This window comes from Lycium ferocissimum, chromosome 4 (genome assembly GCF_029784015.1).
Source record: "Lycium ferocissimum isolate CSIRO_LF1 chromosome 4, AGI_CSIRO_Lferr_CH_V1, whole genome shotgun sequence".
NCBI classification, from domain to species: Eukaryota; Viridiplantae; Streptophyta; class Magnoliopsida; order Solanales; family Solanaceae; genus Lycium; species Lycium ferocissimum.
Genome location: NC_081345.1, coordinates 41,283,312 through 41,296,348, shown reverse-complemented (window position 1 = coordinate 41,296,348; position 13,037 = coordinate 41,283,312). Strand labels below are relative to the sequence as shown.

General features: G+C 34.3%; 3 protein-coding genes across 3 annotated transcripts; 1 reads left to right on the top strand and 2 right to left on the bottom strand.

Annotated features, from left to right (window-relative positions):
- Positions 1 to 110: 110 nt before the first annotated feature.
- LOC132054712 (putative protein phosphatase 2C 76) lies at positions 111 to 1,908 on the bottom strand. Its single transcript, XM_059446684.1, has 2 exons — positions 1,705 to 1,908; positions 111 to 1,063 (listed from the first exon to the last, which is right to left on the bottom strand). Exons 1-2 carry the CDS (start codon positions 1,906 to 1,908, stop codon positions 341 to 343), a joined length of 927 nt encoding a protein of 308 aa, XP_059302667.1. The 3' UTR covers positions 111 to 340.
- Positions 1,909 to 3,819: 1,911 nt separating this feature from the next.
- On the top strand, positions 3,820 to 6,084 carry LOC132052977 (cytochrome b-c1 complex subunit 8). The gene is made up of 2 exons (XM_059444737.1): positions 3,820 to 4,035; positions 5,826 to 6,084. The coding sequence occupies exons 1-2, from the start codon at positions 3,866 to 3,868 to the stop codon at positions 5,872 to 5,874; spliced, it is 219 nt and encodes a 72-aa protein (XP_059300720.1). The 5' UTR covers positions 3,820 to 3,865; the 3' UTR covers positions 5,875 to 6,084.
- Positions 6,085 to 6,774: 690 nt separating this feature from the next.
- LOC132052976 (large ribosomal subunit protein uL16) lies at positions 6,775 to 9,386 on the bottom strand. Its single transcript, XM_059444735.1, has 4 exons — positions 9,254 to 9,386; positions 7,701 to 8,202; positions 7,114 to 7,195; positions 6,775 to 6,996 (listed from the first exon to the last, which is right to left on the bottom strand). Exons 1-4 carry the CDS (start codon positions 9,261 to 9,263, stop codon positions 6,931 to 6,933), a joined length of 660 nt encoding a protein of 219 aa, XP_059300718.1. The 5' UTR covers positions 9,264 to 9,386; the 3' UTR covers positions 6,775 to 6,930.
- Positions 9,387 to 13,037: the final 3,651 nt, after the last annotated feature.

Here is a 13,037-nt window from a genome sequence, read left to right as displayed (position 1 = left end):
TAACTATATTCCACGACTCCATGAGTATCCAAATCACTAGTAATACTTCAAGCATTCATCTTATAACAATAATGCAAAGATTTAGAAAGACAATAAAATGTATAGTTAATTGAGTCACTGTGCAAGGATTAATGATTCTTTTATAAATCCAAAAGTAATTGCATTCCTAACATCACCAAATAAAGAAATGGTGAGGTTCTTTAATTAGTAGTAGTACTTAAAAAGGACAGACAAATTCTTTTAGCTACTATTCTATGTTGGTCTTCAATACATACCAACTTTTCCTAGATAAGATCAATTTTTCTAAAACCTAAACCAGAAAAACCACCTGATAACTCATCTATCCTGATCCCAAGGGTACCAAAACAACTGATAAATTATCTCTGCTGCCTTCTGAAAATGCTTTCTGAACAATTTGTTTAGCCAATAGTGATAGATCTTCATGATCCTCTGCTTCATATAAAAAGTCACAAACTTGTTGTGGACTTAAACTTTCAAATATTCCATCAGATGCCACAACCAAAAACTCATCTTTTGAAGTTAATTTTACCCAATCAGTCACTTCTGGAGTAGCTATAATGCCATATTTTTTCAAAGGAACATCACCTATTGCTCTAGTCATGGGAAAATGGCCCATTAAAAGAGGAACATAATTAGGAAAAAACTCAAATTTCCCTCCAGAAGCTTCAATCCTAGCTCTTTCATCCAATCTATGTGCATTATGATCTTCAGTTAACTCCTTAGCTTCAAGTGATTGTGTTTTCTCAGAGCAAATAAACGCCTTCGAGTCCCCTACATTCGCAACTAAAACGTGTTTTTTGTTGTATATGAGAGCAACAACTGCAGTAGATCCCGAGTAAAGTTCATATTCAACCGCAGCCTTGGAGAATTCTGCATCAATCTCCTCAATGGTTTTAACTACCGACGATTTCAGAAATTCCATATGATTAACAGATTGTTCGCCGTAATTTTTTGACAGAAATTTATCTAAAAAGAGCTTTGAAGCCATCTCACTAGCAGCCGATCCAATATGACCATCAAATACTGCTACAACACCAACGTTCTGTTATGGAATCGACGAAATTAGGGAGAAAAACAGAGAGAGAATGAACAAAAACTATTGCATTGATTCATTACATTATTTCTTGCATTTATAATAAAAGACTAGGAAATAAAATAGGGAAAATTACGCTATATGTCTATTTTTGAAAATATTTACGCCACGTAGCCCATATTTTGTGTATAAACACCCAATTTCCAACATATTTGTGTCTAAACACAAGGTTGATACATTGTGTACAATGTTCCCAGGAATAATGTTGTATAATATTGTACATTGGGCTACGTGGCGTAAATATTTTCAAAAGTTGTATAATTTTTAAAGAATAACTTACATAAACATCTATAGTTTCTAGGCTTCTAACCAACCATAGTTATTGTTCTAACCAACAGTAGTTATTGTTTCTGTAATTACAATTCATAGCTATGTTTTACCCGCTTTACGTATATTTGGGTGTTTTCACAACTCCAAAATATAGCCAGTCAAATACATATGTATATAAATTCAAACAACACATACAGTCAAATACTCTACTTTGCCAAAATAGAGTCAGCCAAAAATACATTTCTAAGATCAATAAACTAAAAGGAAACTAAATATTCTGTAATTACTTATAATAAGGAAAATAAATATTGTAGAATCACCTTTTCGGGTGCATCATTGCGTCCAAAGAGAGAAAATTTAAGATCGAGGTTGCATGTTACGCGATCCTCCTGGTATGATCTTCTTCCTTGGATTGAGGCAAAGTGACAATTTTGAGTTGGAATTGATGACATTGTTGTATTTGGAACAGAGTTGTCTGCAACAATCTTTTCTTCAGGTTTAGGCTTAATGACGTTAGGGTTCATCAAAATTCCAACGAGGCAAGCAATAAAACATCCATATATGATAAAACGCTTCATCTTTAGCTCTGACGTGTTGTTGAGATTGTGTTCAGAAATTTCGAAAAGTGAAGAGATTAATGCGTGGTGGAGTAGAAAGATTGTTTGGGGTTTATGGGTTGGAGGAGGATAGGGGATGTTAGGCTTTGCTTTTCCTTCTATAAAGGGTACGTAACTATAGTACATGCTACCACTAATAATAAGAATATGGTAAAATCTTATTCAGGCTGATTACACCCAACCAATGAAGGGAAGACATGTGTCTTTCATAAATTTCGTGGGAAAGACACATGTACTGGATTCATAATTAGTTGGGTGTAAACAGTAAACACAAATTTTTATCCAAATACTCCTTTCTCATCGGAAAGAGTAGAGTGTCCACTTAGTCATTTGCAAATTCCTTAAGAAAACGCTAACTCCTAGGCAAAAATAATTAATTTGACTAAACTACCCCTAATTAAATAGATGTTGCAATTTGATCACTTAACACTTAATAAGGGTAATTTTAAAAGAATGAAGTTAATTGTTTCTCGATTTGATAAGTAGACGCTCTTTTTGAACAAAAAAAAAAAAAGGAGTAAGGGGCACTCTTTTTTATTCCCAGGAGGTAATAGAAGTACTAACACTAAATTGAAATATATATTTAATAACAACAACAACAACAACCCAGTGAAATCCCACATTGAAATATATATTTAATACTAACACTAAATTAAGAATCTATATACATACACTTATATACCAGACTATATATGAAAATAATAATAATAGAAAGTAAAATGAAAATGTTGGTGAATATACCGATAAATTACAGTTGAAACTTATAAAAAAATGAATAAGTAAATATTCAGGCTGAGACGCGGATATCTCGCTTTTTTTAAAGAGATTCAAGCCCACTGCGACATAATCTTCATCAATCCAGTAGTATAACTCTGACTTGTCCCCTCCACCCCTCAACGTTGTATGACTCAAACTACTCCGGACTAGCTGAAGAGTCCAAAGCTCCACCATAAGAACACCTTCTTTCAACATAAAAAAATGCTCTCTTTTATAGGTATTGAGTTGAAGACTTAGAATAATTTTCTTTGTCTCAACTCTCACTTTCACTACACTATCCTCAAATTATAAACTCAACATTATACTTCTCATCCACTTTTTTTAATCCATTTCACGCAAGGAAGAAAACACCCTTTATATGGGTGTAGGATTCCTCCAAATAGCAAATGCCAAATAGCGGATAATAATTTGAGGTTTAGTGGGACAATTAGTAGAGGATAGTATGGAAGAACATGCTCTAGTGGTTACAAGAGTTACAAAATTATGACACCACTTTCTCCACTTTATGGCCAACTAATATTCCATGCACTTTAATATAATATTTTAATATTAAAATGCACATAACTCCAACAAAAATTAATATAGAAGGAAACCTAAAAGGCAAATATAGGCCTCTACAATTATAATTATAATTTTATTCAAAAATTAACGCATTTACGGGGGTTAAAAAAAACATTAAGGTTTCTATCCAATTTAATAATTTATGATTTTTACTTTTTAGCTTATTGGACTCACACTTGACTATTTTTCTTACTTTTAGCATTCTGATATTTGTGGCTTAAAAATAGAGTAGAAAATGTGATCAATAAAATATTATCACCCGTTAGATTAAAATAAATTGATAGTTTAAAATTTCTTTAGTATAGACATACACATACTCTCCTCATTAATTTCAACAAGAAAATTGATAGTGACTAAAGATGGGCTGGGCTGGGCTACAATTGATGAGCCCAGAAGCCCAAACGAATTTTCTGGAAGATGAAGCTTCCTCATTCATTCATTCATCCGCCAAATGCTAGTAATTCCATTCTTCCCCAATCTGGAACCCTAAACTTGTTCATCAACACAGAAGAAATTCACCGCTAAAATGGGGAAACAACCAGTAAAACTGAAAGCAGTAGTTTACGCTTTATCTCCATTCCAACAGAAGGTAATGCCAGGTCTCTGGAAAGATCTTCCTGGTAAAATCCATCACAAAGTCTCTGAGAATTGGATCAGCACTACTCTCTTGCTCGCTCCTCTTATAGGCACCTACTCGTAAGTATACTTCAATCAAATAAATCGATCAGCTATTTATATTTGAACCTTTAATTTCGGATTGTTTCGTTTGTATAATAACATGCAAATTTCTAACCAAACAGAGAGACATGTAAATACTTATCATTTCTGTTTTCCATGCGTCGTCGTTTTCACCTCATTTATATAGATTTTATTTTCTTTCTGATGGATAATTTGAGTGATTTTTATAGGAATAGGATTGAGTTCCTTATCTGCAATATATAATCGATGATTCGATTTTTGATCGATCAACTATGCGTCAGTTCAAAATTAGTTAGGGTTTTTTATGTCAGTTATCGATATCCATTATGTCCTATTCAGGATTCGAATTTAGTGTGTGTGTCTAGATGAGCATGTTCCGATAAATTCTGTATTAAAAGGATGCATCACAGTTAGACTGTTTTCATTGACCTTTGTTAGACCTCGAAGCTGAGTGTGCTTAGAAACTCACATTGGTAGAGTCCATATGATTCGTGTACATTAATAATATGTTGAGCGCTTAAATATTTGGAGGTGCTTGTTCATCTGATCTTCCTAGATTTTTCTTAGTTTAGACTAAGTGATGGAGCACTTGTACAATAAGTTTTGGGATATGTTGTAGCCTATAAGGATAAAAGGACAGAAATGTGACGAAGGCTGTAGCTTAGAATGGGAACTTAGTTACTCAGGCTTTAGTCGGAATATAAGATATGACCAGTGGAGAGCGGTTAGAATATGCATAAGAGCATGATTGCCAAACATTCCTGTTGGCATATCAGTGTCTCTGTGTCTGTAGGTAGCTAAGAAGACAACCCATGATATATGCGAAGCCTTTGCACACTGTGAATCTTCCCTTCATTTATTTAGATGAAAGACAATTGCACAATGCCTATTTAAACTTGTTGAAGACATTTGCTTCTATAAGTATTTAATTTCTGAAGCTGAGACCTGCCTGTTTCAAGCCTACTTACAGATTGAAAAGGCAAGGTTAATAAGATTTTCCTCTGTTTTGTATCGGTCATGCTGTTGCGGAGTTCTATTTATTTCTTTTTTTCTTTTGGTGGGGTCAGGAAAGAAGTGTTGCACGTTGGTTCTTGTAAGTAGAAAAAGGTTGCTTGGTAAAGCATACAAGCTTAACCATCATGAGCTCAATTTTTTTTTTAAAAAGGATTAATATGCAGCAATATAACCTTTTTGATATGTAAAATGTGATAATATATAACCACATTAGTAACTAGATGAAATGAGTTTCATCATCTAAGATATAATACTTGACATAATGTTTGACACTAGTTAGATAATCATGTACTTTCACATTAGTGTGCTTGCTAGTAAAATAGTAAATTGTTCTAACATATTACCAAGTTTACAGCTCTAGTCATGCCATGCCTCTTTAACTGAGTCGTAATTAAAATGTTTTTGTTTTTCACGGTTCTTATATGTATGTTCAAAATAAATGTGATTAACTTCTTTCTCCCCTATTTTCTTTATTCTATTCAACTTTGTCTCCAAGCAAGTGAAAGTGACTGCTGTAAAAATCTTAGTTATTTTTAGGTTGTAAATTATCTTCTGTTCGCTTGAGCTTTTTGAGTAAGTTCCCTCCCCCATTGCTCTTACTACTAGAGCACTTAGATGGATGATTGATTTTCTTTTGACTTGGTCACTTGGTATAAATTTTTGCTAACTTTGGTTCTGGAAATGCCTATGTTTATTGGTTGATATTTTAACAGATCTATCTATAGTTTTGTGGTTGCTTAGCTCATAGAGATGGTGTTTCTTTGTGCATGCAGGTACGTACAGCACTTCAAGGAGAAGGAGAAGTTAGAACACAGATACTGAAGATCTGCTCTTCATTTGTATGGGGAGGACGCCTCTATTTCTATTTATGTTTTGAACAGGAAATAAGTCTGTGCTTTGTAACTTCTCATCATTTTGAGGATATTTACTTTTGTGGACTATTAAACGCATCTAGTTGCTTCATGGTCTTTTGAAACTTTTGTGCATCCTGAATCTTGTACTGTGTTGGAGTCTCTAAAATTGTTCATAATACTTTTGTTTCCTATTTCATTAAATGTTGGATGCACCCTGGCACTGAAATAAAATAAACTCACCATTTGCTCGAGCAGAGATTTCCCAACTGTGCAATGACTAAGAAGATTTCAATACACGTCAAAGATTTGGGCAATCTGTCTTCAGATGTATTTCATATAAGCACATCAATTTGACCCAGCAGGATGAGAAAACTTCATAGAAATAATATGGTTTTGTACCATCATTTCACTATTTTGAAATTTGAAGATGATCAAAAAGAAAAAATTCAATTTTAGGAGCTAATCATTCATCTAATTGTTTTTAAGAAAATATGTCATGTACCCGGTCAAGGCTTGTCCACTAACCTACCCTAACCCGCCCCTATTGTATTCCTATTTCAAATTATCAGAGATTGCACCAAGGTTTCATAGCAACTTCTCAGTATAAATACCGTAAGATATTTTTTTCTTTACGGCTTTCAGCTTTTTCTTTAATTGAAATTGATGAAAAATCAGCATTTTTATTTACTGATTTGCACGAAACCAATTTCTTTAAAACATTCGTCCTCACAGCAAAGAGGACGAATTTCGATTTTCATGAGCAAATATTGAGATATTTAGAATTAATTAGTAGGGGTGGATCAGAATTTGTTCTTATGCCGCCTGTCATGAGAGGTATCAATTCGTCAAAGATACGATCTCTTAATCGTAAGAGGAAGTTAAAAGACAGAATATAATTAAATAAAATTGTTCAATAGGATACTTATAAGGTTCATGCAAAGACACAAGTTCCAAGTCACAAATTTTCATTCAACAAAGGTAGAAAACTAAATATGCTATTTGTAGGATTCTGCAACTTCACTCCCTAAGCAGCTGTAAGAAACGCCCTTCCAGGTTGACGTGCAGCAAGACGACCATGGCAGCCAAGAAGCTGCAAAAGCAAAAGAACAGGCAATAAGAATAGTGCAAATTCGAATCAGCAGCAAGAAAAGTGAATGAGCAAAACAAAAGTATTACTAGTTTAAAAACAGATATGAATAAAACGAACCTTTGCATTGACACCATCTTGGACGATACGGTTCTCTGACTTGTATTTCAGATAATCAGTACGGCTGAACTTGGTGAACCCCCTGAGTCAGAGTTGCACATGTGAGATTCAAGCATAAGTTTTACAACTTATCTAAAACTATCAAAATTGGCCATGTTCAATCGCATAACTTCAAAAAGAGGGTAAGGTAGATCCCTCAACACTCGAATAGTACTGAATTTTAGACAAAGAAATCAAGGATAGAGCTCAGAACTATAAGGAGATAACATAAAACCAAGATATTATGAAACATTACAAGACTCAGATGGGAAACAGGCCAACAGAGCTCATCCCCATAGAGGGAAAAAAGGCAAAACTTCCTTTACAAGACAAAATTAGCATTGAAAGGCAAAAAGTTGTGCGATTTACTGTAGGGTATTTTCTTAAAATTAATTTCTCAACTGAATAACTAAGCAAATGAAATAGAGCACCGCTTTCCATGCCAATCATAGATAACAGAATAGTCTTCAAAATGTAAAAGTTAAAAGTTCTGAAACCGAATGCAGTAACATAATAATACAAAGTGAACCTTGAGATAGAATACATACCACTTTCTGCTGACAATGATCTTTTGACGGCCAGGGAACTTAAACTTGGCACGACGAAGAGCCTCTTGGGCATGGTTACTGTTTCCATCTTTGCAGCGAACAGAGAGCAGGACCTGACCAATTGCAACACGAGCACAAACACCCTGGGGCTTACCAAAAGCTCCCCTCATACCAGTTTGGAGTCTATCAGCTCCAGCACATGAAAGCATCTTGTTAATTCGCAAAACGTGGAAGGGATGAACCCTGACCCTGAGGTGGAAAGCATCCTTCCCAGCAGACTTGGTCATGTACTTATTGCAAGCAATACGGGCAGCTTCAAGTGCCTCACTTGAGACATTCTCCTTCTCCCAACTGACCAAGTGTACACAGAAAGGGAACTCATCAACTCCCTTTTTCTTCATGCCCACATCATAGATCCTGATCTTTGGATCAGGAACACCACGGCAAAACCGTGATTTTGGGTAAGGCTTGTTCTTGATCTGGCGGTAACATCTTGCAGGTCCTGTCAAAAGAATCCAAACAATTACACCGAGGCCCAACAATGAAAAAAGAGCTACGAAAGACGAGTACGAGGACGCATAGCAGCGCTATAAAATTATCATTATGACACATCGTATGCTATTGTTGGAACTTTGAATATGCTTTTCCATACATGTATTCACAATTAATAACAAATAATAATCAAGGCTTGTCTAACAAAAAGTAGCTACCTTAGATGAAAATACATGCAACTTACAAAGTCATTGTTCATAACATAGTTTCCTATGTAATCGTACAATGTACTTCCATTCTCAGACACAGCAAGAAATAATATTTCTTCAACACAACCAGAAAATGAGAAACTGTTCCTTCCATTTTCCAAGCATTCACTAATCTTACCAAAACAAAGCTCGTCCTTCCATGGTTCCTAATATTTCTCACAACTCAGATTATTGATTAAAAAAAAAAGGATTGGCTAAGTAAATATCCAAAAAAAGGTAACAGAGAAAAGGGTTAAACAAATGTCATATATTTCCATCTTGAAGCTAGCCATTTTACCACAGCTAGTCTGTTTATTAAAGGATTAATCAAAAAGCCATTAACACTGTCTCAAAATCTAAACAGAGAAGGACCTTTAAGCTCCATAAACTAGTTTAACAATCAAAGACTCAACCAAGCAAATACCAAAACTAGTCTATATAAACACCACATTCACATAACAAATGCGCACAGAGTCTTTACACGAAAAAACTAAATTTAAAAAAAAAAAAAAAAAAAAAAAAAAAGATCTCTGTTTCCTGCAATTAATATTTTTTTTAGCTAACCAACAACAACAACAACATACACAGTATAACCCCACCATTTTTTAGCTAACTCTTTTTTCAAGAACGCTACAAATATTAAACATGGTACAAAATTCCATCATATACATATATTATATCAGAAACTTAAACTCAATCCATATATAAAGATACATGTAAGAGCCCAATATTTTTTTTTCAGATCTGAGCAATAATACATTATAATGCAAATGAAAATGAAATGAAAAATAGGATTAAGGTAAATCGACTTACTTCTCCCCATGGCTATTCAAGGGGGGCGTTACTGCTAATTGATCTGCGGCTTGTAATGAAAAAAAGAAGAGAGAGGAAATCCCTAAATATTAAATAGGAGTTTTATTGGGCTTAGAAATTGTTTGGGCTTACCTCACAAATGGATGGGCCTGGGCCGACATAGTTAGACGAAATTCATACAAACCAAGCCCGTCTGGCGTAGTTACTTTAGGACGGACATACGTGCAATATTTTTTGGGAAAAATAACACTCTATGGGCTCGTTTGGTTGGAAACAACTTATCCCGGGATAACTAATCCCGGGATAAATTATTCCGGGATTAGTTATTCCACCCTCAAGGTGGGATAAAAAAACACTCTAATCCAGATAATCCTGGATTAGTTATCTCGAGATAACTAATCCTGGATTAGTTATCCCGAAGTTTTTTTTTTTTCCAACCAAACGTTGGATAAGACGGTACTAATTTTTATCCAAGGACTATTTTTCTCTATCCATCATACCAAACGAGACCTATGTCTATTTGGAGAAAATATTTACCCGAAATAGCCATATTTCAAATAACGCGACTTCTTCCATGCCTGATCCAAATACCAAAGCAATCTATGCTAATCTATTGAAACCTAAGCCCATTACGCAGTCTTCTTTGAATATTGAGACAATACCGATAACAATAAAATATTTACATTGTGACCCCTATGTGAAATGGATGAAATCTGAAGTGAAACGTATGGATCTCATTGAAAATCTCCAGTATGCAGTCATTGGGAAATTCTAGTATGGTTGGTCGGAACTTGAAGATTTATGTAAAGCCATAACTACACAATGCATGATCAAAGGGGAGTGTAACATTGGATTCTTTAGGAATTGAACATTGGATATTTAGGAATTGTCATACTCTGATCATGTTAACGTTAGTTGAAGATTTTGTCAATTTAACTTCCAAGCCTGCATATTATATTACGGATAGGGAAGGATATTCATATCAAATGAGGCCTCTTATTTATGACTCTACGTTTAAAATGGATGAGGAAACAACGAAGGCAATGACATGGATTTCGTTTCCAAATCTATTCCCTACTTACTATGCAAAGGAATCATTATTTACTCTTGTTGTTGTTTTGGGAACTTCTTTACATCTTGATATGGAAACAATACATAAGACGATGCCTAGTTGTGCATGAGTTAAAGTTATGGTGAATCTTCTATCAGATTTTTCAAAATCTGTTCGAATGGATGTGGAGGATGGAAGTACTGGTGCTATTAGAATTGTTAATGTCAAGATTCATTATGATCATCTTCCAAAATACTGTTTGAAATGTAAATTGCAAGGTCATAATGAGGAAGATTGTCGAATATTAAATCCCCATTTGAAATCTGCAAAGGAGAAGGGTAATCAGGCGAAGCATGAAACTGTTGATCAATCTAAAAATAAAGTGAATGATGAAGTGGAACAATAGAACATGGTTGCAAGGCAAGTGCAACAACAAGGTGCTGAAGGGAATCAACAGAAGACTAACAATCCACAAAAACACTATTATAAGGGGCCAAAAATACATTATGCTTGGAATAATGGTAGGAAATTCAATGCTAGAATCCTAGCCAGTGGTGAAATTGTTGGTGATCTATGTAATTGGAAGTTGATAGGCAATATTACAAATCAAACATTGATTGCTAACAGAAAGGGAAGTACAGTAGAGAATGATGCCACAATTCAGGTTCATAACAAATATGAAGCCATTACAGAAGTCGATGAGGAAGTATCCAGGCATATGAGTAAAGGCCATCAACAAAACAAGGCAGAGGAGTTCAAAGCAAAATAAAGGTGCTACTGTGGAGACTCAAAACTCTCGGAGCAATGCAGAAGAACAGCTTAAGCAAAAGAGTATTGTTCCAAATAAGAAAACTAGTCCTAGCAATATGAAAAAGAATCAATGTGCGGAAGAATTCATCACATCTGGTCAAGCTACAAGATTTGCTAAAGTGTTTCCAATATTTGATACTCAGGAAAGTCAGAGTTGTTAGCAGGGCAAGTTATGGGGTAAAGGATGAAAGAGGAGAAAGGCACTTAAAGTGAAGGAATGACTTCCAATGTTAATCAAGAGACTGCAAAAACTAATGTGAATTCTCAAGCTGGTAGGTCAGAATCACTAGTAGTGAAAAATCATTAGAACTAACAAATGTCATTGACAAGAGTAGTCCAAAGAAAAATCAGGTTAATGTGTGAGTAAGATCGAAGAGGGGACTAGAGATTCTCATGAAGTGGTAAAAGAAGTATCTAAAGGTGTAGATTATGAGAGGCAAAAGGAGGGGAAACCGCCTGATATTGTTGAGAATAATAATAATCAATCCATGACACCGCCTGATATTACTGAGGATAATTGTAATAATGATCAATCAATTGCTACATATCCTCAAACAAGCAGTGTAGCAAAGCCTATTGAGATCAATACAAGACAATCAGGAAGTGCAACTATAATTCAGATAGGTGATGTTACACAACAACAAATTGCATTCGAGAGAAAGAAATCTCCAAACAAGGTCCTGCATGCACTGATATCACATGAATTGGGAATATTGTAGAAAGGGCCAAAAGATGACAACAGTAGTGAAAATGATGGGAAAAGGGTTACAGAAGATGATAATGAACTTGATCAAAAGATAATATATACTATAAGGCAGGCTAATATTTCTCTAAAATCAAGCCTGAAGGGTAATAGAAAGTCCAAGAAGAATGGTACTACGGAGATTGTACAACCCATCAGGGTTTTTCCAGAGAGGAGAAATTCTAAATCTAATGTTAAATGATGTTTAAGTCTCTTATATGGAACATTAGATTAGTGGATACCCAACAAGCTTTTCATAGGGTTCAAATATTACATAGGCATCACATATTTTTTTTTTTTTTTTTGTGGCATAGGAACCTTTTCAGAATGCAAGATGCATCCCGGGATTAGTTATACCGCAATTTTATCCGAACCAAACGTGGGATAAACTCATCTCAAATATAATTCCGGGACTATTTATCCTTATCCCTCATATCAAACGAGCCCTTACAAGTTAAAAGTATCGAAAATAACAAGTGAGTATGATGACACAAATATTGCATTTCTTTATAAAAATATAACATGTTTCAGACCAACCATTACATTATGATTTCACAATTTCACAAAACAACAACCTTATTGATTTGCTGAATTAAATAAAACCAATGAATATGTGTTAAAAACAAGAAAAGATTTCAATGTGTGAATTTAATAGTAATATGCAAATTTTAATTGGGGTAGTTTTAATTGTATCTATTTTTTGGACAGTATTAATAAGCCATTTGTCCATAGAAATCAAATATTTTCACTTTATTTGAAAATTTTGAAGTTGGAGTTGAAGATTAAGTTGTATTTAGTTATAGATTTTGCAAAGAATAATTGGTTGTTTGAATGTACTGAAAGTGGAAAAAAAGAAGAAGTAAAAACACGTGTTGATTTTCCAAATTCAAATACCACCTAAGTTATATTTGAATTTTTCATGGCTAAACGCTGATTTTCAAAGTGAAAAAATTTACATAAAAAAGTGAATAATTCTCATGGCCAAACAGGTCCTAATAAGTATTTCATAATTTCTCCAAAACTTAGGACCCGCTTGGGCATGAAATTTTCACCACCGGAAAATGTTTTTTCACTTTATTCGATCCAGCGTTTGTATGAAAAAAATAAATAAAAATTTGGAAAACATCAAAACCTTGTTTTCACCTTCACTACATTCAAATAACCAATCTTTGCAAAAACTA

Excerpts from the sequence above, each read along its gene's own strand:
- LOC132052976 (XM_059444735.1), bottom strand. Across the intron at positions 7,196-7,700 it reads ATCATTGTCAGCAGAAAGTG|GGGGTTCACCAAGTTCAGCC; the intron begins GTATGTATTCTA and ends ACTCTGACTCAG. Across the intron at positions 6,997-7,113 it reads AAGATGGTGTCAATGCAAAG|CTTCTTGGCTGCCATGGTCG; the intron begins GTTCGTTTTATT and ends TTGCTTTTGCAG.
- LOC132054712 (XM_059446684.1), bottom strand. The coding sequence starts at position 1,908 with ATGAACCCTAACGTCATTAAGCCTAAACCTGAAGAAAAGATTGTTGCA. Across the intron at positions 1,064-1,704 it reads GCAATGATGCACCCGAAAAG|AACGTTGGTGTTGTAGCAGT; the intron begins GTGATTCTACAA and ends ATTCCATAACAG.
- LOC132052977 (XM_059444737.1), top strand. The coding sequence starts at position 3,866 with ATGGGGAAACAACCAGTAAAACTGAAAGCAGTAGTTTACGCTTTATCT. Across the intron at positions 4,036-5,825 it reads CCTCTTATAGGCACCTACTC|GTACGTACAGCACTTCAAGG; the intron begins GTAAGTATACTT and ends TTGTGCATGCAG.